Here is a 27349-nt window from a genome sequence, read left to right on the forward strand (position 1 = left end):
AGGTACACCTAGTACAGTGTAGCTGGGTAGCAATGTGCCCTGCGAGAATGTAAAGATGAATTTTGGGGTGGGACCGTTCAAATATAGACAGTAGACCATTGGAAACCATAATAGCAATGTTCAGAAATGAAGCCAAATGTATAAGCAGTGTGAAAGCAAAGGCAATTTAGCTGTATCAGGATCTAGGGATTGCCTGAACCGGAGGTGAGGTTATTCCACAGTCTGATTTCTCAAGAGTGGAGTGGCATTCCCAGAGTGCCTGGGAGAAGAGATGGGTGGGGCTCTGGCCCTCTCAACCGTGCTTGAAGTGAGTGAGTGGCTGGTATATTTTCCCCCTACCTTTTCAAGAGTCTTGTAAATATTGTTATGATCTCCCCATAAAAAGCAGTCCTGAAAAAAAATCCAAACTATATCCTGTTAAATGTACGTACATATTCTCTTTAGTAATTTCACATTGTTTTTTTTCCTTTGGGATTATAAAAATGTGTGAGATTATCACTTTTCTTTTTTTGGCATTTTCTGGTTATTAGATCTGTGGACTCTTCTATAAGCCCTTTCAATTTCCAAGCTGAACTCTTTTTACAAGTATCGAGAAGTCCTTATTTGAGTCTTATTAACTCTTCATTCTGGCTCTGTTGATACTTCTGCTCTAGAAACTTGTTATTTGTAGTTTAAATTTTCAAGTTCTGTTTTTGGTGTCTGTTTTCTTCTCTTACATTCTTTTCAACTCTTAGCTTGCTGTTTGTCATGCCTTATAATGGGGTGCACCTAGTTCTCCCAGATGCTTAGCAAAAAAAGGTGGAGAAGACAGTGGTCAAAGATTTTTGAGAAATGTTACAAGGTGGAGTCACTTCATGTGTACATTTAACTTAGGCAGTTTACACAAGTCACCAAAAGAAAGAAAGGATAGCTATTTAAACAGTGGAGGTGACTCTTCCTGGTTTTGTCAGTGATAATATGCCCTGGAGTTAGCATGAAATGGGAGACGTGACTCTGCCACCCCTTAGTTAACTCTGGGTTCTGTGTGCCTCTCATAGTGTAATTATCTCAACTGGGCTGAGAATGAGTCTCAGACCTGAAGATACTGCAAGACCCCTGACATAAGCCAACTACCCCCACCTGGTGCTCAACCAAAGAAACAGCAGCCTCTTCCTATTAGAGGAAAAAATGGATTAGTGAGAGACGCTAGGTCAGTTTCCCATACGTGTGCCTTTGTAAGCATTTTTCATGACTGATTTTGACTATATGTGATTTTCACATCCCATGCTAAATTTTGATTGTAACTGCCATTTAAGATAGGACCCCATGGTATTCCTGCCTGTCTCTCTCATAGAAATTCACAAAGTATATAGTTTGATACACAATAAAGACATCTTAATGAAGCATTTCAGCAAAAGAACGCTTATCTCTATCTTACCCAGTGCTTCACAAACGTACTTGACCTGAGAATGGTGTCTTGGTCCTGCCTTTTATGATCCTTTGAACAGTCTTGGGGAACACTCTGGAAAATGCTATTTTAAAGCAGTTCACTTTGAATGTATGCTCTGTAGAGCTCAATCTCCAATTTGTAGGAGACCATTTTGATTTAAATAGTACCACCAGAAACCGTGTCAACTTGAGTTTTGGGAATACCGTTCTTAGTAAGCCGACTGTGCTCAGATGCTTATTGTCTTTGCAGGAAAGCTGGCTGAGCAGAGGAAGCACGGCGACGCAGCCACAGTTTTGGAACAGTACGCCCAGGTAAACTCAGTGCCTCCCGTCCACACCCCCTCCCCCACCCCCAATCAACAAGCAAGGGCTTCCCAGTCGTACCTTAGTGATCATGAAAATTAAAGGAACTGTGGGTATTTAGGAAATCCAGAGATAGTATTTCCCCTGAGGGTCTCCCATCTTGCTGACTTGACTTGGAAATCTAAATTCAGTATATCTCTAAGTAATTACACTTGCCGTGAGGTAGAATACCAAAGAACTCTATTATAATATGCACTAGTGGCTTGACCTTGGTAGCAAGTATAAATTAAATCTGAAGGGAGTTATACCTTTTATATTAACTTGCCAAAGTAGAAACGATGAGAAAAGGCCGTTCTCAACCAAAGTGATGGAGCGTTACACCCTTTTTCGGCTTTCATTCCCGTTCTTTCTGTTGGAAATGTCTCTTTTACCTCAGGCAGCTTGATGGGTTCCAATTTTCCACCAGATTATAAAGATAAGTACCTATACCAGCTTTTGATAGAATTCTAGGATTTATTATGAAAATAATAAAGCCTATGCACTGTCACAAACTTAACAGGACACAGGTACACAATTAATACCAGGGATTCCTGCCTTCTAGGGTTTTGGCCTTTGATGAGAAAGTGTTTGTTACAGTTGTCACTAGTGGGCACATCTGCATAACAAAATTGTGCTTTTAAAATACTTCATTGTCTTTCATGTAATAAGAGTGAGTGAAAGAAGGTAACTAAAATGTGATATCATTAGATCTTGGAAAGAAAATATGTTGGGTTGAGCTGAAAACATGAAGATATATCCCACCTAAGACGGTTAATTAAATGGATAAGATGCCTGCTTTTGATTTCTAACATTTCTTATTCTTAGAATTTCCAACTCTCTGCTTACATGACCCATCTGTTCTTACACGTTGTCTGCTTTTTCCATTAGAGGTGTTATCATATTTATTGTACTGATTTTAAGTTCCCAGCCTCACAATCTCAACATCCCTGCCGTATCAGAGTCATGTTCTGATGCTTGCCTCTGACTCTTCAAACTGTTTTTTAATCCCTTTTGTATGCCTTGTAATTTTCTGTCAAAAGCCTAATGTGTGTGATATACTGGGTAAAAGCAAATTTGATAAATAGGTCTTTAGTGATATGGTGATGAGGCTGGGGGTTGGGTAGGAGAAGTGGTCTGTAGTCGTGTGATTAGCTGGCAGTCTTTAAGTGAGCATGTACCTCAACTGTGAACTTCACCAGTGCTTCTCAGTTTTTTTTCACTCCTTAGGTAGGACAGGAAGGTTAGAGGGGGCTGGAGTTGGGTATTTCCCTGCCTCCACATTGGTTAGGCCCTGGTAAAACCCACTTCGATTAGGCTCTGCCAAAATCATTTGAGTGCAGGTCTTGTTAAGATCAGTATTTTCAAATGTCTGCTTTTCCCTTCCCCCTGCTAGAAGTCCGTAGTCACCGTGAGAAGTTCTGGTAGGGCTCCTGGAGGTAAAAACTCACAAAAGTGTAGGAATCTCCCTAAGTATGGACCCCTATAGTGTTTTTAACTCTTGGCCTTGTGTACAGTATGAGTGATATTAGCTGGAGAAATTCAGTCTTTCACCCTAAGTGTGATGTTTGCTAGCTTTTTGGGGAGTTTAATAGGTGTGAGAAACTGGGAGGGCTGTTGTTGGAGTTGGCAAACTATAGCCTGTGGGCCAAATCTCGTTGGCCACCTGTTTTGTAAATAAAGTTTTATTGGAACATAGCCCCACCATTTGTTTACCCATTGTCTGTGGCTGCTTTTGCACTTAAAACCACAGAGTTGAAGAGTTGTGACAGAGACGGCCTGAAAGAAAGTCCCAGAAAGCCTAAAATATTAACTCTCTAGCCTTTTACAGAAAAAATTTTGCCAATCCTAGCCCACCTGTGTTGAGGAAATTCCCTTTTATTTCTGGTTCTGAGAGTTTTTATCATGAACGGGTATTGAATTTTGCTGATTGCCTCTTAAACTAAGGTGTTTTCTGTTTTGTTTTTAGACCAGTGATAGGGTGAATTATATTGACTTTTTTTTTAAATTGAAGGGTAATAGTTTATTTAGAATGTTGTGTTAATTTCTGCTATACAGCAAAGTGATTCAGCTGTACATATATATACATTCATTTTTATATATTATTTTCCATTATGGTTTATCATAGGATACTGAATATATACCTCTCTGGGCTATACAGTAGGACCTTGTTGTTTATCCATTCCATATATGATAGCTTACATCTGCTCACCCCAACCTCCCACTCAATCCCTCCCCCACCCTCTTTCCCCTTGGAAATAAGTCCGTTCTCTATGAGTGAGTCTGTTTCTGTTTTGTACATAGGTTCATTTGTGTCATATTTTAGATTCCACATATACGTGACATCATGTGGTATTTGTCTTTCTCTTTCTTTCTTCACTTAGTATGATAATCTCTTGTTGCTGCAAATACCATTGTTCTTTTATATGGCTGAGTAGCATTCCACTGTATATATGTACCACATCTTCTTTATCCATTCATCAGTTGATGGACATTAAGACTGTTTCCATGTCCTGGCTATTGTGAATAGTGCTGCTATGAACATAGGGGTACATGTATCTTTCTGGATTACAGTTTTGTCTGGATATATGCCGAGGAGTGGGGTTGCTGGCTTATATGGTAATTCTATTTTTAGTTTTCTGAGGAACCTCCATACTGATTTCCATAGCAGTGGCACCAACTTACATTCCCACCAGCAGTGTAGGAGGGTTCCCTTTCCTCCATATCCTCTCCAACATTTGTTGTTATAGAGTTTTAATGATGGCCATTTTGACCTGTGTGAGGTGGTACCCCATTGTAGTTTTTATTTGTATTTCTCTAATAATTGGCGCTGTTGAGCATCTTTCCATGTACCTCTTGGCCATCTGTATGTGTTATTTGGAGAAATGTGTATTTTGGTCTTATGCCCATTTTTCGATTTGGTTGGTTGGTTGGTTGGTGTTGTTGAGTTGTATGAACTGTTTGTATATTTTGGAATTTACGCCCCTGTCCATAGCATCGTTTAGAAATACTTTCTGCCATTCTGTAGGTTGTCTTTTCGTTTTGTTTATGGTTTCCTTTGCTGTGCAAAAGCTTGTAAGTTTGACAAGGTCCCATTTATTTTTATTTCCACTGCCTTGGAAGACTGACCTAAGAAAACATTGGTACGGTTTATATCAGAGAATGTTTTGCCTATGATCTCTTCTAGAGATACAATAGAACATATAATGATACAATAGAACAGTTAGAGTTAATTGATATTTCCAGGACATTACATTCAAAAAACCAGAATTCACATTCTTTCCAAGTGCACATGGAACATTCTCTAGGACTGACCACATACCAGGGCACAAAACAAACCTCAACAAATTTAAGAGTGCAGGAGTTAGTTGTTCTAGCATCTTCTCAGACCACAATGCCATGAAACTTGAAATCAACCACAGAAAAAGAAATGCGAAAAACGATTACATGGAGACTAAACACCATGCTACTAAAAAAATAAAGGGGCAATGAGGAAATGAAAAATTACCTTGTGACAAATGACAGACAGTGAAAATACAACCATACAAAATCTATGGGATGCAGCAAAACCAGTTCTAGGGGGAAGTTTATCACAATACGGGCCTTCCTTACAAAACAAGAAAAATCTCAACCTAACCAACCACTTAAAAGAATTACAAACAAAACAAAGTCAGCAGAAGAAAGGAGAAAGATAGATCAGAGAGGAAGTAAATAAAATAGAGATTAAAAAAAAAAAGAAAAAAACCAATAAAAGCAAGAGCTGGTTCTTTGAAAGGGTAGACAAAATTGACAAAACTCTCCAGGCACAAAAAGACAAGAGAACCTAAATAAAGAAAATAAGAAATGAAAAAGGAGAAATATCAACCAGTAACACAGAAATACAAAAAACTATAAGGGAATACTATAAACAATTATATGCCAACAGATTTGAAAACCTAGACATAAAAGACAAGTTTCTAGAAACACAGAGCCGACCAAAATTGAATCAAGAAGGAACAGACAATTTGAAAAAGCTGATCACTAGAGGTGATATAGAATCTGTAATTTTAAAAACTCCCTACAAAGTCCAGGACTGGATGGCTTCACAGGTGAATTGTACCAAACATACAAAGAAGAACTTATAACAATCCTTCTCAAACTCTTTGAAAACACTGAAGAGGAGGGAACACTACCAAAGACATTCTATGAAGCCACCGTCACCCTGATACCAAAACTGGACAAAGGTATCACCTAAAAAGAAAATCACAAGCCAGTATCTTTGATGAATACAAATGCAGAAATTCTCAACAAAATATTAGCAAATTGAATCCAACAACACATACAAAAGATCATACATGGGACTTCCCTGGTGGTGCAGTGGTTAAGAATCTGCCTGCTAATGCAGGGGACACGGGTTCGATCCCTGGTCCAGGAAGATCCCACATGCCGAGGAGCAACTAAGCCCGTGCGCCACAACTACTGAGCCCGCATGCCACAACTACTGAAGCCTGCGTGCCTAGAGCCCGTGCTCCACAACTAGAGAAGCCACTGCAGTGAGAAGCCCGTGCACTGCAATGAGGAGTAGCCCCTACTGTCCGCAACTAGAGAAAGCCCATGAACACCAATGAAGACCCAACACAGCCATGAATAAATAAATAAATTAAAAAAAAAAAAAATCATACACCGAGACCAAGTGGGATTCATCCCAACTTCACAAGGATGGTTCAGCATATGCAAATCAATCAATGTGATACACCACATCAACAAAAGACAAGACAAAAACCACATGATCATCTCAATAGATGCAGAAAAAGCTTTTGACAAAATTCAGTGTCCATTCATGGTAAAAACTCTTTCCAAAGTGGGTATAGAGGCAACATATCTCAACATAATAAAACCTATTTATGACAAACCCACAGCCAATATAATACTCAATGGTGCAAAGCTGAAAGCCCTCCTGCTAAAATCTGGAACAAGACAAGGATGCTCACTTTCACCACTTCTGTTGAACGTAGAACTGGAAGTCCTAACCACAGCAGTCAGACAAGAAAAAGAAATAAAAGGTATCCAAATTGGGAGGGAAGAGGTAAAATTTTCATTATATGCAGATGACATGATCCTGTATATAGAAAATCCTAAACACTCCACACGAAAACTACTAGAACTGATGATAAACGAATTCAAGTAAAGTACCAGGATACAAGATTAACATACAGAAATTGGTTGCATTTCTTTACACTAACAATGAAATATCAGAAAGGGATTGTAAAAAAAAAATACCTTTTAAAATCGCAGCCCCAAAATAAAAATACTTAGAAGTAAACCTGACCAAGGAGATGAAAGACTTATATGCTGAGAAGTATAAAACATTAATAAAGGAAATTAAAGATGATTCAAAGAAATGGAAAGATATCCCATGCTCTTGAACTGGAATAATATTATTAAAATGGCCATACTACTGAAAGCAATCTACATATTTAATGCAATCCCTATCAACTTACCTATGACATTTTTCACATAACTAGAACAAATAATCCTAAAATTTACATGGAACCATGAAAGACCCAGGATTGCCAAAGTAATCCTGAGGAAAAGAACAAAGCAGGAGGCATAAACCTCCCAGACTTCAGACAAAACTACCAAGCTACAGTAATCAAAACAGTGTGATACCGGCACAAAAACAGATACATGGATCAATGGAACAAAATAGAGAGCTCAGAAATAAACCCACACACCTATGGTCAATTAAACCTTAAAGGAGGCAAGAATATAAAATGGGAAAAAGACAGTCTCTTAAGCAAGTGGTACTGGGAAAGTTGGACAGCTGCATGTAAATCAATGAAGTGAGAACATACCTTTACACCATGCACAAAAATAAACTCAAAATGCCTTAAAGTTTTATTTATTTTTAAGAAATCCTCTTCAATTATGACTATGAAGAATCCCTCAGATGTGTGCACGTGTGTATATATGTAGATACATATGGAAAATAAATTTGTTTTAAAATACGCAGCAATGCTAAGAAATTACACCAAGCTATACTCATAAAGACATAATAAAAACATTAGCTCCTGCCTCTGTTTTTAAAAAAAGTCTAAATTTAAAATGTGCTTTTATTTATCGGAGAAAGTCCTCTGCAAGTTTCCTCTTGATGTCTGGAGCATCTGAACAAAGCTGACTCCATGGAACAAACTAAATAACTGAGGCTTTTAGCTTCTTGCATGAATTTGCTTTGGGAAGAGGCCAAATGTGGGGGAAGAATTATATACTCTTCTCTAGAACTTGACAGAATCTTTCCCCCAAATTAAGCATTCACAACTCCCAGGAGTTTCTCCTTTGCCCATACACAGCATTTTCCCCATGAATTCACCCCTGACTTGGCCTTCAGTTTGGAAGGTCTGCTCTCACCTGCTTCTACTCCAAATGAATAAAATTCCATCTTGCTCAGAGAGAGAGAGAGAGAGTAATTGATAGTAATTTGTATTCACACAAATTCTTTTTTGCTGCTTCAATACATTATTTCAAGGAAAGTGAACATCCATGCAAAGTCACACCAATATCAACAGACACATTTACTTCTATTTCCCACCCATCTGCATGGGTCCCTTTACTATTATCCATAGCAAGAGCACTATAATATATTAAAATGACATGTAAGGTACCATGTTCATTAATCCACACCAAAGAGTAGTCACAAAGCACTTGCAGCCTTTCAACGTTGGGCACTTAATTATAGATATTCTTCTCCTACTTTTTCTATTATTTTGTGACAATTTTCAGACACACAGAAAAGTTGAATTAGACAGTGAACACACCAAGATTCTAAGGTTTACATTTTGCTATACTAGGGAAAGGCTTCTTTAGTTACACAATTCTGGGTATACCTATACTCTGACTTCCTGTTAGTTTACGTAGAGTAATAGAGGTCTGGTTCTGGTATTAAAAGCATGAAAGAGATTGTTAACCTTACCCAAGAGTCAGCCACAAACTACTGTCAAAATGAACTGAGCTTTTTTCTAGACTCACCAAAAAGAGAGAACATTCTCATTTCTTCCAAAGAAAATAACTAAAAGACAGAGGTCAGTTAAGCACCATAAAGAAAAATAAATGAAATGACCTAGATACTGACAAAAACATTATGTTAAAAGAAGCAACATTTGGAGAAAAAGGAGTAACTTACTACCGCTCATGCCTATGATGCACACAGCTCACCATCCCAAATGTACGCAATACTGTTTCAGAAATTCTAATCTGTTCCAGCTCTAACACTGCTAACTGTAGCAGAACGTTCACAGGCCATAAAAATAGTCCGTATGGACACTGTAGTGATAGGAGGCTCAAACCAGTTATAACTGGAAGCACATGACCTGGTAAGGTATTACAAAATAAGCGCTGTCAGCATAGGAAAGCTTAGAATATCAAAGGATAGATTTCACTTTTCATTTTGCTTTAGTTCAAGGTGAAGTCATTTAAATGATTAAATTCGACCTATTGTTGGGAGCACTAATAGCCATTAGTTGTTTATACATAAGGCTTTCCTCAAGGAACATAAAACAATTCGAAAACATTATTTAACTTTTCTTCACACTTTTGAGGTAGCAGTCATGAAACATTCCCAGTTAACTGAGGCACAAATCAATTCTGTGATTTGTCTAAGGTCCCAATATGATTCAGACCTGAAGCTGGGAATGAAACCCAATGTCCTGATTACCATAAATACCAGAAATATGCTCTCAATCAGCACTAAACAGAAGAACAGTAATTTTTACAAAATGATGCTATATGGGTTAAAGCTTAAAGCCTTGCTAACGATTAAGATTATATGCAAAATAAAATAGAATTGGTGTCTGCTGAGGTCTGCTGTACAGAGCAGCTCTCTGTAATGCTAAAGTAGATGGTCTTACTCTCCCCAGTTCCCAACAGCCAGGCCTCGAGGAGTGAGGAGTGGAAGGAAAAGTCTTCTCTGCCAGAGCCCTCCTAACTGGGGTCAGAGTCACTCTAGAAGGCTCAGTTTCCACTGGGTTCTTCTGTTGATCTTTGGTGGTATAAAAAGCTCAGCATCTGAAAGAAAGGAGAGGGAAATTGTGATAGGCACACTATTTTTTCTTGGCGGCAGCTGAGGCAAGTAACTCTAACTAAAATTAGACAACTGGGCTTTGCACCTACAAGACGACCATCAGAACCAGAGTTAATGTTTCATCAAACTATACACCTAAGATCTGTAAATTTTACTGTATGTAAAATTTACATCAATTATAAGAGTAAAAAAAAGTAGTGGCATGTATTCAGTAAGTAAAGTTAATGGACGGAAAATGCTTCATGATAAAAATTTCTGCAAACACACTGATCAATAAAAATGTCCATATTTAAAAAAAATAAATAAATGGAGGAGGCGGGCGATGGTTGGGGGAAATTTGTCACTGTTAGATAAAACTCTCAGGCCCTCTTTCAGTTAGATTTTGGAGTCTCTTATCTAAGTAGGAATCATATACAGGAAGTAGAGACATGAGAAAACATGCATATATAAAGATGGTCTTTCTCAGTATTATTCATGGTACATCTGTATATATGACCCATACAGACATGAAAAATTATTTACATGAATATTTTGAAATGTGTGAAAAATGCTCAAGATAAAATGTTTTAAAAACATGGTTTTCATTATACGCATATACATGGTACACATGTATGACTAGAAATTATTAAATCTTAATTTTCTTTGCCATAGTGTACAATCCAGATTTTCTCTACTAATCATAACAGTTTTATAATTTCATATACAATTACTACTCTCTACACCCCCAAACAAAACCTATGCAGACAAAAAGACCACAAGAGGTTTTGCTTATTTATAATATTGGAAAAGCCTACTTAAATTCATTGTCAACAAGCTCCATAATTTTGTTAAATAGTGGGTAAACTTTGAAAGAGACTCCATCTTTTTTTAAAAAAGAAACAAGTTCTGAAAATAGTGTATCTTATTTTAAAAAATTAGGCATAACTACAATTATATTTGATTCTTAGACTTAACCAAAAATAAATACCAAGTATTGACTTATTGGGAGGAAAGAAATTATTCTGACAAACTGTATGACAGCAGGACATGACATCTTTCACATTTCCATGTTTGAATTTCACAGCACAGAGAGAGTCATTTCACAAAAATAATTTGAGGGCTTTATCAGTTTTTCCAAGGACTTCTCTTAATCCTTCGATAGTCAAATCATACTCATTTGAAGCAATTTTGTTATCAACTGTAACAAGTCCAATTTGGCTGTGATTTAAGCACTACTGTGGTAAAATGTTAATCCATTTTATGAAATGGATTACATTTTTGCAGACTTGCAATCAACCTGCATGGTACTACGTTGCATCTTAACATGAAACAATCAGAAAATGCCCCATCAAGTCACTGATCCCCTACTACTACTGTTAGCTGGGAAGGGGCAGGTGAGGAATATTGGAGAGGAACTAATTTTGTTAGTAGCTCATTCGCCTCTTTTTGGATTATGAGAACTTCTCCCTTCCTACACAATCTACACTAGTGTTCCTACACAGGGACACGGATAATACATACTCTGATAATGAGGAGCCTCAAAATTTTGAAGTCTTTAAGGCTCAGCTGGGAAATGGAAGTGCCCTTTAATAAAGCCAACTGGACCACCCTAGAGAAAGGTGTGACTGAACTTGACCTGAAGGTCAGCGTCAAGCCAGCAGTGAGGAAAAGAGGGGACAGAAATCACAACTGGATTAGACACATTACAAACTAAACAATTACCAAACAGTCTCTGGTCTGAGATGAATTGTAGCATCTCAGAAATAAGTGTACGTTTTGGGACTGATACCAAAGGCAGCTTGCCAGCCTCCAGGAAGAAGGGGATCTAGGGATACAGCAGTTAACTGTCTGCATATATGAGCTTAGCTGGAACGGAAGGTGGTTAATTTATTCCTGGTAGCAACATAAGCCATGAAAGTTAAACTTGACATGGCTCCCACAAAGGCTACTTCAAATGTCATCAAAATGCTACCACAGTAGAGCATTTAAATGAAAAAATCGCGGAACATTGCCTCTCACATGCCAGAAATGCAAATAGCAGCCGTAAAAACTGCCACCTTTTCAAAGCTAAAAAGAAGTTGCTATGCTTGACGGATCCACATGAAGGGCAAATACTGTGGCACCAAATTGATCTGTCAAAAGGTTTTTAACCAACTTTCAAAAGAAAGCCTTTAGGGCTTTTACCTTTGAGGAATATGTAACCTAACTGGTGAGAATCCTCTCCCCCCACCACAAAGAAACAAAACATTTTAGGAATTCAACAGAAAATGCAGATGAAATGCTAATCTTCTTTGGATTTGTTTTCAAATTGTACTGTTAATCCTAAGTATGACTAAAATGGTCCAGCTCTTAAGCAAGGAATATGAAAATGTCCCCAAGACACAATGCAAAACTGCCAATAGCCAAAAAGGATGATTCAGATTAATCCTTAAAATGTATGTGCAAATTAGACCGTTTAGGCGTCACACTTCTTCAACTGTGATGTGTCTGTATGGACTAGTGTATGCCATTGCATTGACAAGCGTGTATGTCAGAACAATTTTTTTTTAATTATACATTTAATGTCACATTGGATTTCTTACCCGCCAACCCAGGATCCCAACACTAAAGGCATTAAACTAATTTTACTAAAGATAGAATCTTAGAACTGAGGAAAACAGTAGTGATTCTCCAATCTCTCCTTATACTACTAACCATCTCAACACTTACAAAAAGATACTCCTTCTGCTTAGTACTATAATAATTTAGAGAGAAAAAAATACTAACCAAGAACAGGAACTGAAGTCTTTTCTTGTTGATAAGAGGCCATGATACTATTTGCAGTAGAATGGGGACCTAGAACCTAAGTAGAAAGTAGACTGAATCAGCAAAGATTATCTTATACTTCTGCTGACTGCAAATAGTAAATCTCTACCAGCAATAAACAGCCTTTCATTTTCATTATGGTATCAAACACATATGTGATTTTAATTTGCCAGTTTCTCTAGTCTCAATTCAGACCTCTACATCTCCTGTCCACCAGAAGGACAAGGTAATGATGGGGGGAAAACAGAAAAAGAAAATCTCAGTGATATATGCCTGGTCCTTTCCAAATAAGTGAGCCATACCCTGGGGGGAGGGGATATAATAAGAGGTTATAGAATACACAGAGCACCAGGGCTGTACTCAAAGATTTGTGAGAATTTTTACATTAAAACAATTCTGTGCATATCATGGAGGAGAATGCAAACTTGCACATGTGTTCAAGGTAAACAAGAGACTTTGCAGGAATTCCATGCCCGCTCGAGCCTCAGCAGGCACACTCCAGGCCCTCCGCCTCGCTTCACTCAGGTCTGCCTGTTCTCTCCTGGCGCACTCTCAGCAGTGATGTCACGTGCTCAAAGCACTGCCGTGTGACTGTACCACGTGGTATCCTGCACATATGACATTATCATGCTTTACCAACCAAAGCAGAAACACAATTTTCCTGGGCATTTCCCCTAGAAGACTCGTAAGTTGGTATCTTAGATGTTAACATGATCTGAATAGACGAGGATAAGGGAGGGCATGGGGAAGCATTATAAATTGTTAGCCTCGAAACCACTAGTTCTGAAGGTGATCACATTTCTTCTAGGAAATACTGATTATAGTAAATTCAAGTATTTATGAGGGGCTAATTCTCAGTTGCTTTTATCTTTATGGTTTGTAAAATGCTTTTATATCTACCCTCTCATCAAACCTTCAAAACATTCCAGTGAAGTATACAGGGGAGTATTATCCCCATTCATAACTGAGGAAATCAAGACCCAGTAAGCTTATGAGCCGATTTCCAGCCTCTCTCTCAGCTCCAAACCCACCCTTCCTATCTATACACTGCTCGTGATGCTGGGACTGGGGGGCCTGAGAAAACACCCCTCCTTTGACAGCTGTTATGCTCCAACAATAGCAGACACCAGAAGGACAGGGCAAGGCTGGACGGAGGAAGGAGAGGGAATTTGTTCCCTTGTTCGCTTGCTTTCACTCAACAGTAGCTCTGTACCCCGCAGCAGCTGTTCGTTCCAGTTTTCTGTTTATTTCTATACACTTAGACCCAGCCTCATCCTGCCCCCTCGGCAATACCAGCACCAGCTGGCTGCCACCCCCTTCTCCGAGGTTCAAGAACCAGCTCTGCAGGGGCCTCACCGCCAAGCGTCTAAATTCTAAGAATCCCAAACTCTTCCTTTCGTTCCTTCGGCCTTAGGGGTACAAGCGGCTGCCCACAGTTACAATCTCAGTGTTCCTTCTCTGTGTTCACTTTCTGCCTTCTCAGTCCTCTAGTACTTGGTTAACCAGTTCCATATATTAAACTCTCTCTGATAAAATAACAGCTGTGGTTCCTGTTTTTCCTTAATGGACTCTGACTGATAAACCAGCCTTTCTGAATTAAAATTGAAACTTTGAACAACAGACCTGAGATGTAAGAAACTGAGCAGATATACACAATAAACAGATGACAATACATTAGAATTCTTGATGGGACACAAACAGCTTTAACATGATTAGCAAGCTTGTTACAACAACATAGAAGTGACAAGTCAAATTTACCGTAAAACAAGAGAAAAAGCAATTGTCTGGGCTTCCTTTAAAGAACTCAGATCCCATCCATAAGTCTGAACAGAGAGGTGAGAAGCCAATTCTGGTCCTAGCTTGCCCCCTACCCTGACCAATCTCACTGAAGGTCAGGGGCAACCATCTGACTTTCCCAACTTCTCCATGACAGCAGTTTCATGCAGAAAGAAGAAATAAAAAGCAAACTTAACCTAGGCCAAGGTGTACTATGAACTATACCGTCAAACATAAAATCTTCTTACTGACAGCTTAAACATAAGCCTAAGACAATTTAACTATTGTATAGTATGTTTTAAGAACAGGAAAATCTTTTGCTCTCACTATTAAGAGATTGTGTGAGAGTAATAACCTGTCAAAGTGATTAAAAAAAAAACAAAAGCACATTCTGTCTTTGAGGAAAACTTACAGGTGTAGCTGAACTCTGCTGGGGGGTGAGAGTCCAAATTTCTGGAATTGACCTTTCCATTAGCTGCAGAGTATCTTCAAAGGCCTTCTGTAATTCCCTTCCTTGCTCGTCAAACTCAAAGAGAAAGAGTATCTTTAAAATATGGTATATTTCATCTGGAGAGAAGAAATTTGAGAGTGGTAAGTTGTATCACCAGCTCCACTGCTAGAATCCTAACAGGAGTTTCTTTCCCAAGTGAAAATATCTAATAGCATACTACAATATCTCCCACATTTTCTTCTTTCTCCCCAAAAGCTGGAATAATTCAACATATCTACTACAAAAAGAAAACAAACCCACTAGAGCCAAGCAGGAAAGCAGTGCCTCCTCCATCTTTATCCTGGTTTCAGTGATAGTCTCTCACAGCTCAAGTAGGTGGATGCCAAAGAGGAAGACGTCTAGGCTATTGGCTGAGAAGTTTTGTTTCAGGAATGCACCCTGAAGTGACGAATTTACTATGTTTTTTTGTGGGCAAGAATCATCAGTATTGAGAATATACCTTTCAATTTTTCAGTGCCCTGCACCACTTCACTCAATGCCTCCAAAAGGGCCAGATCCTCCAGTGGACTCCCTTCCTTGAGGCTGTGCTTCTTCCGTTCCGCTTTGCGCCGATTCTTAGATGATCTCCTGTTAGAAATTAGAGATGTTTTAAAAGGGGCTCTCCTTGTGCTGAACAGATTAAAATGAATGTAACTATTGGCCACCAACTTTCTGGGAAACCAGAGTATATACAGATGGTATTTGTATTTTGGGGAAAACGGTGAAGGTGTTAAAATGATACATAAAAATTAAATTGGGGGCTTCCCTGGTGGCGCAGTGGTTGAGAATCTGCCTGCCAATGCAGGGGACACGGGTTCGAGCCCTGGTCTGGGAAGGTCCCACATGCCGCGGAGCGACTAAGCCCGTGTGCCACAATCGCTGAGCCTGCGCGTCTGGAGCCTGTGCTCCGCAACAAGAGGGGCCGCGATAGTGAGAGGCCCGCGCACCACGATGAAGAGCGGCCCCCGCTTGCCGCAACTAGAGAAAGCCCTCGCACAGAAACGAAGACCCAACACAGCCAAAAATAAATAAATAAATAAAAATTTAAAAAAAAAAAAAAATTAAATTGGGAGAGAAAAGGCAGGAAGTAATAAGGAAAACCCTAAAAAGTGATGCCTGGCCTTGAAGTTTTGATTAAAATACAGAATAAAATCGGATTTCATCTGATAATAAGAGGTGGAAAAATGAAAAGAACAACAAACAGCTTCAATTTTGTAGCAAAAACCAAATAAGTTTAAAGGCAACAAAATTAAGTTGAAGTAAGATAACAGACATACCGGATTGGAATTTGAATATCATAAAATAGATATGAATCCCACATTCTCTCCTGCCTCAGAGGTCTTTAATTATGCCATTTGTTTTGTCTGGGACTCTCACCCCAACTCTCAAAGCCCATTTCTAGGTGGCTTTCTTGCAGTTTCTGATTGCACCACACAACCTCACAGGTCTCCATTCTGAATTCCTAAAGCACAATTTGGTTTAAATAGATAATCTTGCATTGTTTTGTTTCCCAAGGTAGAGTACAAGCTCTTATAACTCACATCTCCTTAAAAGGTTTTGGTAACATCCACTACAACTAGCTCGATTATACTTCTGACCAGTTGAATTTTGAATTGAAGAAGTGTGAAATCTTTTTTCTTTATAATCTTTATATTTTTCTCAGTGCCTACACATTATAGTCACTTAATATTTCTTAAATGAATAAAGTTAGATGTCATATATAAATTGAGTACCCAGTGTTAAGTGCCATGTGGGTGATGGGCAAACACATAGGCCACGAAGCTGCAGCAGAAAACATGTCAAAGCTGATTCTAATCTCTTAGATATGCTGGGAAGGTCCTTGCACAGCTTCCACAGGGCCTTGAAGAATGTCCTCCCCCTCCTGCTGCACTGTCCTGTTGGAAAACTGACCTATTTACTTGTACTTTCTCCACATACCCAGGGCATGGTCAATGTGCTGAATAAACATGATACATACGCTGATATTCTGGAGTTACTGTGGGAATATTTGCCACTCATGTCACTGCCACTCATGACACTGCTAGTTTCAGAGAAGAGATCTGACTCTTGACCGTGGGGTGCCTCATCATCTAGAAGAGAAGAACCAGACAGAATGAAAACTACTGCAAATGAGGGTTTACCTTCAGTGGGGTAAGGGAACTACAGTTAACCAGGTCATATCTAAGGACATATGAAAACTAGTACAAAGGTGATCTCAAAATGAAATAAGATAATAAATACAGTTTTATTACTGTAAACTAGTACTTTACCAAACTTTATTCTTTTTACATAAAACATTTTTATTTATTATCTAGCCAGCTAGCTAGCTGCGCCGGGTCTTAGTTGTGGCACGTGGGATCTTTGTTGCTGTGTGCAATATCTTCGTTGTGGCATGTGGGATCTAGTGCCCTGACCAGGGATCGAACCTGGGCCCCCTGCGTTGGGAGTGCAGAGTCTTAACCACTGGACCACCAGGCAAGTCTTTTTTTTTTTTTTTTTTTTTAAAAAGCACAGGAACTTCTGGAAATGCGGAGATCACTGTGTAAATACAGGAGTCCGCTGCTCTGGTCGGGGTGTGGAGGGAATGTTTGGCAGAGCTCTGCCTGTTGGCGCCTGGTCCTGCCCCCAAGCTCTCCCCAGTACCCACAACAAAGACCCTCACAGACCCTCAGAGGCCTCGGACTTCCACTTGGCACAGTCACCACACTGCGGGAGGGAGAGTAAGCAGCTAAGACAAAGTGCGACGCTGCCCCTCACCACCCCCCAAGCGTCGGTGTCTTCAGGCGGGCACTCACCCAGGTGCACCTGCTGTGCTTGCCCCTTGAGCTCTCGCACCACCAACAGACGTGCTTTGTGGCGACTGAATGTGGCTGTCTGAGAGTCCAGAAACGCCATATAATTTTTCTGGGCTAAGGGTGCAGATGGAAAATAATTTGAGCACGCTTAAACAAAGAGATAAAACTAGAGTGGGGGGGTTAGTGAGGGAGTTGGAGCTTAACAAAGAAAAGAAGTTACCAGGTTTTTCAAGCAAGAATTTTTTCTGTAATGAGAAGTGACCAACATTGCTATAGGAGAAAGAACTAGAGATTGAGATTCCAGATCTTAGAAGTTCATCAACATCATCCTAGAATACTCTCTACCACTAAACTTACAAAATCACCTGAACAAAAGACTTGGTATCTAACCCAAGAGAAGACTAGTAAATAAAAGGAGTGCACAGGAAGCTGTTAACAAAAATAGGAGGAAAGTCGCTGAAATGCTTCTTAAACATGTAAGTATTAGGTCTTTGTAGATGAACTGTCAGCACTTCTTCTCGGTTCTAATTAGTGGAGAAAAATCCAAGTAAGAGTGGGCTAGATGGATTGTTATAGGGCCAGGAAGGATGCTTCCAGTATCCAGCTAGGAGTACCTAAAGTGAATGATACACAAAGAACCCTCCCAGTTTTAAGTAGGACAGGGTAGTAGAGAGCAGGCAGGGTAAGAATATGAATACATGTTAATGTCAGACAGGCCAGACATTACTTACAGGGTAGACTGTGCAGAGCTTAAAATCAACCTCTACTCCCAAAGACTTTTATAAGTCAAACTGATGTCCTTCTTTTGCACTTTGCTTTTAAGGGATACAGTGAACACCAGAGTATTCTAGAACTAATAACACTCATCTGTTATCGAGGAATCATCTGCAAAGGTTCTTCTTTTTATTATTATTATTATTTTTTTGGCCACGCCACACAGCATGCAGGATCTTAGTTCCCCGACCAGGGATCAAACCCGTGCTCCCTGCAGTGGAAGCGTGGAGTCTTAACCACTGGACCACCAGGGAATCCCTTCTTATTTTTAAAAAATTTTTATTTTGAAAAAGTTTCAGACCTACTTAAGGGTTGCAGTAATTCAATGTACATACATATACCCTTCACTTAGATTTATCAATTTTTAACATTTTGCCATATTTTTGGCTTCCTCTGTTTCTACACACACACACACACACAACTTATTTTTGTGGACCCCTTTGAGAGGAAGTTGCAGATATGATTCTTCCCTCTTAAATACTTCAGCATCTCTAAGAATCAGGATATCATCTATATAACCACAATACAATTATTAAATGCAGGAAATTAACCATTTCATACAATATTATCTAATATACAGTTCATATTTGAGTTTACCAACTATTCCCAAAGATTCTTAATTGTATCTTATCACAGGTTTTTAACATTCAAATAAGTTATGTGCTACTATTTAGCAACTTAGCATACTTAAAAACCATGGTCAGAAGTAAATTTCACACCCAGTGGAGAACTCTGATTGACTCGATATAATGAGTCCTTTCATCACTGACATGATTAAAGGATGTAGTAGCACCGGCAGTACTCTCCCGTCTCCCTCTCCCCCCACAGTTCTATACTTCCAAATCAGGAATTCTATCTAAAATGTAACCCTCACCTTCTAAAATGGAAGGCTTTACGTTGGTTTCTATAATATCTGGTCTGTTATATTTGTGTACCTAAAAAAAAAAAAAACAACAACAATTTTAGGCAGGAAAACTTCAAATCACTGGAAAGTTAAGATACTTGGAAATGGATCACTTTCAGAGGTGACAGGATATTTTCCAGAGGAGTAGGCCTCCTATAAGGTAGCCAATGAAAACTCAATTCATTTCAGTAAAAATTAGTAATATTTCACATTTAGAGGACTGACTAATTCCAAACATCAAGAATAAATTTTTTAAATGGTTTAAGAAGCACTGCTTATCCTTAGACCAGGAACCTGAACTATTTCTAACAAATTTCAGTAGCTCAGAAGACAAGGGACTCCGGCTGACACTGTCTCCCCTGTGCAGCCTCTTGCTCCGCTTAGCACTTCATGCAGGGAGGAGTTTTGAAGTCCTCTTACCAGTCTCAGAGCTTCTTCCCAGGCAGCTCCTTCTAACAGCAAGAGCACAGCTTCTTCATAATCCTGACAGGGGAACATCAAGGAAGGTAACAGGCTAATGGAGCAAGTGTGTTAGATGCCACCATAATAAACTGCAAAACTGCCCACAGAGCTGCCTCTCTCTGCCTTTCCAGCCTATCACTCACAGTCCCAGTTCTTAGCATGGTGTCTGGCCTAGAGTACATGCTCGATAGATATTGATGCAAGAGACAAAGGATGGGTGTCAATTCTGGAAATGATCACAAAGCACAAGGTAAGCATCACCTCTCTACATCCCTGAGCATCAAAACCATGAGAGAGACTGTTAGAAATGCCCATTTCCCCAGCTGCACCTCCAAATCTGATTCCGGAGGTTTAGGTGGGCTCCTGAATTGACAAATGCACACTCTGAAAAAATGGCAGACTAGAATAGTAATCTTCTAAACCATTTTTTCTTTTTTAATGTTTATTTTTTTCTTTTTATTTTGAACAACTTCAAACCTACAAAAAACTGATAAATGAGTGTAATAAACATTACTTAATGTACTTAAAAAGCATATAAAACAAAACATGTTTTTAAAAGATGAAATATATGAGACAGCTGGCTGGGTTTCTTCAAGTAATCTCTGTCATAAAAAGGGGGGTGTATACATTAGATAAAAGGGATTTAAAGGACTTAACAAAATGCAATACATGTCCCTAGACTGGAATCTAATCTGGATCGATCTACTGTAAACAATTTTGGAATATTGAGGGAACTTAAATTGTAATTATTAGATGAATTAAAATGTGTCAATATGGAGAGATGAAGATCATAACCAAACACACCAAATTTACAAACAGAACAAACAGCATAATTTCATTTTGGTTAAAAATACGTTGTGTGTGTGTGGAGAGAGGGGGTGGGGAAGAGAAAGAAGAGAGAAAACTCTAGAAAGAAAACAGGAGGTGCTAATAATAGCAATCTCTGAGTGGTAGGAATGAGATGTTTTTATTTTCTTGTATTTGCTTTCAGCACTTTAAACAATCTATAATACATGTATACTACTTTAAATAGGTATTTTTATTAAAAAGATTAATTAAACATTTTCTTCCCAGACCCCAAAGGATCCTTGCAGGCCTATACCACATGTCCCAGAGAAACACGGTAGGATGTGTTTTGCTTGACTGGCAATGTGTGAGTGTGTGTGTTTTATTGAGATCAAATTCATGTAACATACACTGAATGGTTGTAAAGTGTGTAATTCGATGGTGTTTACTGTTATCACAATGTTGGTAACCAACCACAAGCTCTCCCTACTTTCAAAATTTTTTTATCATCACATAAAAACATTCCATATCCATTAACCAATCCCTCCTTATTTCCCACTCCTCTCACCCCCTGGTAACTTCTAACCTGCTTTCTGTCTCTCTGGATTTGCCTAATCTGGATATATTGTAAAAAAGGAACCATACAATAGGTGACTTTTTGTGTCTGACTTATTTCACTTAGCATATGTTTTTAAGATTCATCCAAGTTGTACCATGTATCAGTTCTTTGTTCCTTTCTTTCCCCTTATTTTTTTTGATTGTAGTAAAATTTAATATAAAATTTACCCTTTTAACCATTTACTGTACAGTTTGGTGGCATGAAGCAAATTCACACTGTTGTGAAACCATCACCACCATCAGTCTCCAAAACCTTTTTTATCTTGCAAAACTGAAATTCTATATCCATTGAACAGTAAATCCCCATGTTCCCCTACCCCCAGCCTCTAGCAACCATCATTATACTTTCTGTCCAGATGAATTTGACTACTCTAGTTACCTCATGTAAGTAGAAACATACAATATTTGTCCTTTTATGTGACTTATTTCACTCAGCAAAATGTTTTCAAGTTTCATCTAAGTTGTAGCATGCATCAATTTTTCATTCTTTTTTATGACTGAATAATATTCCTGTGTCTGTGTGTGTGTGCATATATCACAATTTATTTATCCGTTCATCTGTCATTGATGGACATTTGGATTGTTTCCACCTTTTGGCTATTATAATGCTCTATAAATATAAACATTTGTGTACAAGTTTCTTTGTGGACATATGTTTCCATTTCTCTTGAGTATATATTTAGGGGTGGAACTGCTAAATCATATGGTAATACTATGCTTAACTTTTTGAGGAACCACCAAACTCTTTTCCATAGCAGCTGCACCATTTTACATTCCCACTAGCAATATACAAGGGTTCCTATTTCTCCACATCTTTGACAACACTTATTTTTCATTCTTTTGATTAAAACAATTCTAGTGGGTATGAAGTGATAGCTCACTGTGGTTTTGATTTGCATTTCCTTAATGAACAATGATGTTGAACATCTCTTCATGTGGTTAATGGCCATCTGTATATCTTCTTTGGAGAAATATCTATTCAAGTCTTTTGGCCATGTCAAACAAAATGAGTTGTTTTTCCTTTTGTTCTTGAGTTGTAAGAGTTCTTTACATATTCTGGACATAATAAGGAAACTATAAACCAATATTCCTTGTGAACAAGCACAAAAGCCTCAAGTAAACTTTTGAATCCACCAATATAGGTCATACATTATGACCAAAGATGGGTTTAACTCAGGGATGCAAGATTGGTTTAACATTCAAAAGTCAATGCAGAGGAGTGATCAAGATGGTGGAGTAGTAGGACATGAAGCTCACCCCCTCCCACAAATATATCAGAAATACACATACATGTGGAACAATTCTCACAGACTATCTACCAAACGCTGGCAGAGGACCTCAGACCTCTGAAAGAGCAAGAAAATTTCCATGTAACTGGGTAGGACAAAAGAAAAAAAAAGAAAGTGAGAAAGGAATTGGGACAGGACCTGGGCCCTTGGGAGGGATCTGTGAAAGACGAAAGGTTCCTGTACCCCGGGAAGTCCCCTCACCAGTGGGGAGATTAGCTGGGACAGAGGGGGAGCTTTGGAGCCTGGGAGGAGAATGCAGCAACTGGTTTGCAGCAGCTAGAATGGAGAGACAGACAGTGCTACCACCCTGCACTCCCTAGCCTAAGACGCATGTCCTCTGGTATGGGTGGGGGCTGGGTGTGGAAACTCGGGCTTTGGAGATCAGACCCAGGTAGACGACTGGGGTGGGCTGCATGCAAACAGCCTGAAGAGGCTAGAGTCTGGTGCAACCGCACCTGAGAGTGTACGCGGAGGAAGCCTAGGCTGCTTTAGAGGCCAGGTGCCATTGTGTGGGCAGTGCATGAGGGGAGGGGCAGGACCTGCCACTACAGCCTTTTTCCCTGCAGGAGCTCTCAGGCAGCAGAACACCGCCTACACGAGCTCCAGGAGCAGTCACGAGCCACGGCTGCCCTCTGGGCTTTAGGAGTAATCACCAGCTGCCACCACCACCCTTCTGGACTCCAGGAGTGGTCGTGAGCCGCCTCTACTCCCATTGCATGCTCCAGGGGTGTGCATGATCTGCCAGTGCCACTGAGAACCCCAGGACCAGGCACTAGCTCCCATATCTGCACATCCCCTATCAAGGGGATGATGGCCAGCACATGCTGAGGAAAGAGGCTACAGGTATCTGTAAAAAAACAGCCCTCGTGGGACTTTCCTGGTGGTCCAGTGGTTAAGAATCTGCCTTCCAATGCAGGGGATGTAGGTTCGATCCCTGGTCGGGGAACTAAGATCCCACATGCCACGGGACAACTAAGCCTGCATGCTCTGTAGCCCGCGTGCCACGACTAGAGAGAAGCCCATGTGCCACAATGAGAGATCCCGCATGCCGCAACAAAGATCCCACGTGCCACAACTAAGACCTGACATAGCCAAATAAACAAATAAAAATATAAAAAAACAGCCCTCGCACCAAAAATATTAAACCCACACAAGATACACAGGGATGGACCCACATATAAATAGCTCTCCAAGACAACAGTAGCTAACTGTTTCTCCTAAACTCACAGAATAAGAGAAATATAAGTAAAATGAAGAAGCAGAGGAACCACTCACAGTTAAAAGACCAAGAGAATTCCCCTGAAAGAACAAACAGACCTCTTCAGTCAAATAGACACCAATTTCAAAAAGGAGATAATGAAAATACTGAAAGAATTAAGGAAGGCTATTGACAGAAATGCAGAGTATTGTAAAAAAAAAGGAACTAGAAACTATAAAGTGCAACCAAGAAAAATTCGAAAACTCATTTGCTGAGATGACAACTGAACTAAAAGCAATGAACAGCAGAATAAATAATGCACAAGAACAAATAAGTGACCTAGAAGATATCAATAGAATAATGGAAATCACCCAATCAGGACAGCAGACAGAAAGGCAAATTAAAAAAAAAAAGAAAATGAAAGCAATATAAGAGACCTATGGGATAATATAAAGCATGCCAATGGGGATCGAAAATGTATTTGAAGAAATTATGGCTGAAAACTTCCCAAACATAAAGAAGGAAACATACCCAGGTATAGGAAACACAGAGGGTCCCAAACAAGGTAAGCCCAAATAGACCTACACCAAGACATATTATAATACAAGTAGCAAAAGTTAAAGAGAGGATTCTAAAAGCAGCAAGAGAAAAACAAAGAGTTAATTACAAGGGGACCCCCATAAGGCTATCAGCTGATTTCTCTACAGAAATGTTGCCGAGGCCACACTGGAGGGGCAAGATATATTCAAAGTCCTGAAAGGGAAAAATCTGCAACCTACGATACCCTAACCAGCAAGATTATCATTTAGAATAGAAGGAAAGATAAAGAATTTCTCAGACAAGCAGAAACTAAAAGAATACAGCAATACTAAACCTATCCTAAAGGAAATATTGAAAGGTCTTCTCTAAATAGAAAAGAAGTAAGAATATATAAGAAACAGAAAATCACAATTGGAAATGACAAGAAAAGTGGGAGTCACAACACTCATATCAGACAAAATGGACTTTAAAACAAAGTCCATAAAGAAGGATAAAGACAGACACTATATAATGATAAAAGGATCAACACAAGAAGAGGATTTTACACTCGTCAACATATATTCACCTAATATAGGAGCACCCAAATACACAAAACAAATACTAACAGACATAAAGGGAGAAATTGACAGGAATACAATAATAGTAGGAGACTTTAACACCCCACTCACATCAATGGACAGATCTTCTAGACAGCAAATCAATAAGGCAACAGAGATCCTAAATGATACAATAGAACAGTTAGACTTAATTGATATTTTCAGGACATTACATCCAAAAAAACCCATAATACACATTCTTTTCAAGTGCACATTAAACGTTCTCTAGGATTGACAACATACTAGGGCACAAAACAAGCCTCAACAAATTTCAGAGTATAGGTGTTATCTCAAGGATCTTTTCTGACCACAATGGCATGAAACTAGAAATCAACCACAGAAAAAGAAATGAGAAAAAAAAAATGATTACATGAAGACTAAACAACATGCTACTAAAAAACCAACAGGTCAATGATGAAATCAAAGAGGAAATTTAAAAATACCTTGAAACAAATGACAATGAAAACACAACCATACAAAATCTATGGGATGCAGCAAAACCAGTTCTTAGAGGGAAGTTCATAGTGATACAGGCCTTACTCAAAAAACCAGAAAAATCTCAAATAAACAACCTAACCAACCACTTAAAAGAATTACAAAAAGAAGAACAAATAAAACATGAAGTCAGTAGAAGGAAGGAATTAATAAAAATCAGGGAGGAAATAAAGATTTAAAAAACAATAGAAAAAAATCAATAAAACAAAGAGCTTGTTCTTTTAAAGGGTAAACAAGATTGACAAGCCTCTGGCAAGACTCACAAAGAAGAAAAGAGAGAGAACCCAAATAAACAAAATAAGAAATGAAAAAGGAGACATGACAACTGATACTGCACAAATACAAAAAACCATAAGGGAATACTATGAACAATTATAATGCCAACAAATCGACAACCCAGAAGAAATGGACAAGTTTCTAGAAACACAGAACCCACCAAAACTGAATCAAGAAGAAACAGATAATTTGAAAAACCAATCACTAGAGGTGAAATACAATCTGTAATAAAAAAAACTCCCTACAAACAAAAGTCCAGGACCAGATGGCTTCACAGGTGAATTCTACCAAACATAAAATGAAGAACTTATACCGATCCTTCTCAAACTCTTCCAAAAAACTGAAGAGTGGGGAACACTCTCAAAGACATTCTATGAAGTTACCATCATCCTGATACCAAAACTGGACAAAGACACCACCAAAAAAGAAAATTTCAGGCCAATATCTTTGATGAATACAGAGGCAGAAATTCTCAACAAAGTGTTAGCAAACTGAATCCAACAACACATAAAGAAGATCATACACCATGACCAAGTGAGATTCATCCCAAGTTCCCATGGATGGTTCAACGTACGCAAATCAATCAATGTGATACACCACATCAACAAAAGGCAAGACAAAAAACCACATGACCATCTCAATAGATGCAGAAAAAGCATTAGACAAAATTCAACATCCATTCATGTTAAAACCCCTTTCCAAAGTGGGTATAGAGGGAACATATCTCAACATAATAAAAGCTATTTATGACAAACCCACAGGCAATATAATACTCAATGGTGAAAAGCTGAAAGGCTTCCTGCTAAAATCTGGAACTAGACAAGGATGCCCACTCACACCACTTCTGTTCACCACAGTACTGAAAGGCCTAACCAGAGCAATCAGACAAAAAGAAATAAAAGGTATCCAAATTGGAAGGGAAGAGGTAAAATTGTATGCAGATAACACGATCCTATATATAGAAAACCCTAAATACACCCCACAAAAACTACTAGAACTGATAAATGAATTCAGCAAGGTAGCAGGATACAACATTAACATACAGAAGTGTATGTAAAAAAACAATACCTTTCAAAATCACAGCCCCCAAAATAAAATACTTCGGAATAAACCTGACCAAGGAGGTGAAAGACTTATATGCTAAGAACTATAAAACATTAAGAAAGGGCTTCCCTGGTGGCACAGTGGTTGAGAGTCTGCCTGCCAATGCAGGGGACACGGGTTCGAGCCCTGGTCTGGGAAGATCCCACATGCCACGGAGCAACTAGGCCCGTGAGCCACAATTACTGAGCCTGTGCGTCTGGAGCTTGTGCTCCGCAACAAGAGAGGCCACGATAGTGAGAGGCCCGCGCACCGCGATGAAGAGTGGCCCCCGCTTGCCACAACTAGAGAAAGCCCTCGCACAAAAATGAAGACCCAACACAGCCATAAATAAATAAATAAATAAATGGATCATCACGTTTAAAAAAAAAAAATTAAGAAAGATAATTGAAGATGACTCAAAGATACGGAAAGAAATCCCATGCTCTTGGATTGAAAGAATTAATATTGTTAAAATGGCCATACTACTGAAAGCAGTCTACAGATTTAATGCAATCCCTATCAAATGACCCATGACATTTTTCACAGAACTACAACAAATAATTGTATAATTTATATGGAACCACAAAAGACCCAGAATTGCCAAAGCAATCCTGAGGAAAAAGAACAAAGCAGGAGGTATATAACCTTCCCAGACTTCAG

General features: G+C 39.0%; 1 protein-coding gene across 2 annotated transcripts in view; it reads right to left on the reverse strand.

Annotated features, from left to right (window-relative positions):
* Window positions 1–7632: 7632 nt before the first annotated feature.
* The window catches only part of ELP1 (elongator acetyltransferase complex subunit 1), a 62185-nt gene continuing 42468 nt past the window's right edge, over window positions 7633–27349 (reverse strand). Inside the window, exons 30-37 of one of the 2 annotated variants that reach the window (XM_068552167.1) lie at window positions 19767–19829; window positions 19317–19377; window positions 17669–17782; window positions 16852–16963; window positions 15334–15461; window positions 14796–14950; window positions 12569–12644; window positions 7633–9807 (exon numbers count right to left, since the gene is read on the reverse strand). In XM_068552167.1, coding sequence (XP_068408268.1) covers window positions 9740–9807; window positions 12569–12644; window positions 14796–14950; window positions 15334–15461; window positions 16852–16963; window positions 17669–17782; window positions 19317–19377; window positions 19767–19829 — 777 coding nt within the window. In that variant the 3' untranslated portion in view covers window positions 7633–9739. The remainder of the gene's footprint in view (window positions 9808–12568; window positions 12645–14795; window positions 14951–15333; window positions 15462–16851; window positions 16964–17668; window positions 17783–19316; window positions 19378–19766; window positions 19830–27349) is intronic. The other variant, XM_068552166.1, reaches the window with a different exon arrangement.

Source organism: Eschrichtius robustus, chromosome 10 (assembly GCF_028021215.1).
Source record: "Eschrichtius robustus isolate mEscRob2 chromosome 10, mEscRob2.pri, whole genome shotgun sequence".
Classification (NCBI taxonomy): Eukaryota; Metazoa; Chordata; class Mammalia; order Artiodactyla; family Eschrichtiidae; genus Eschrichtius; species Eschrichtius robustus.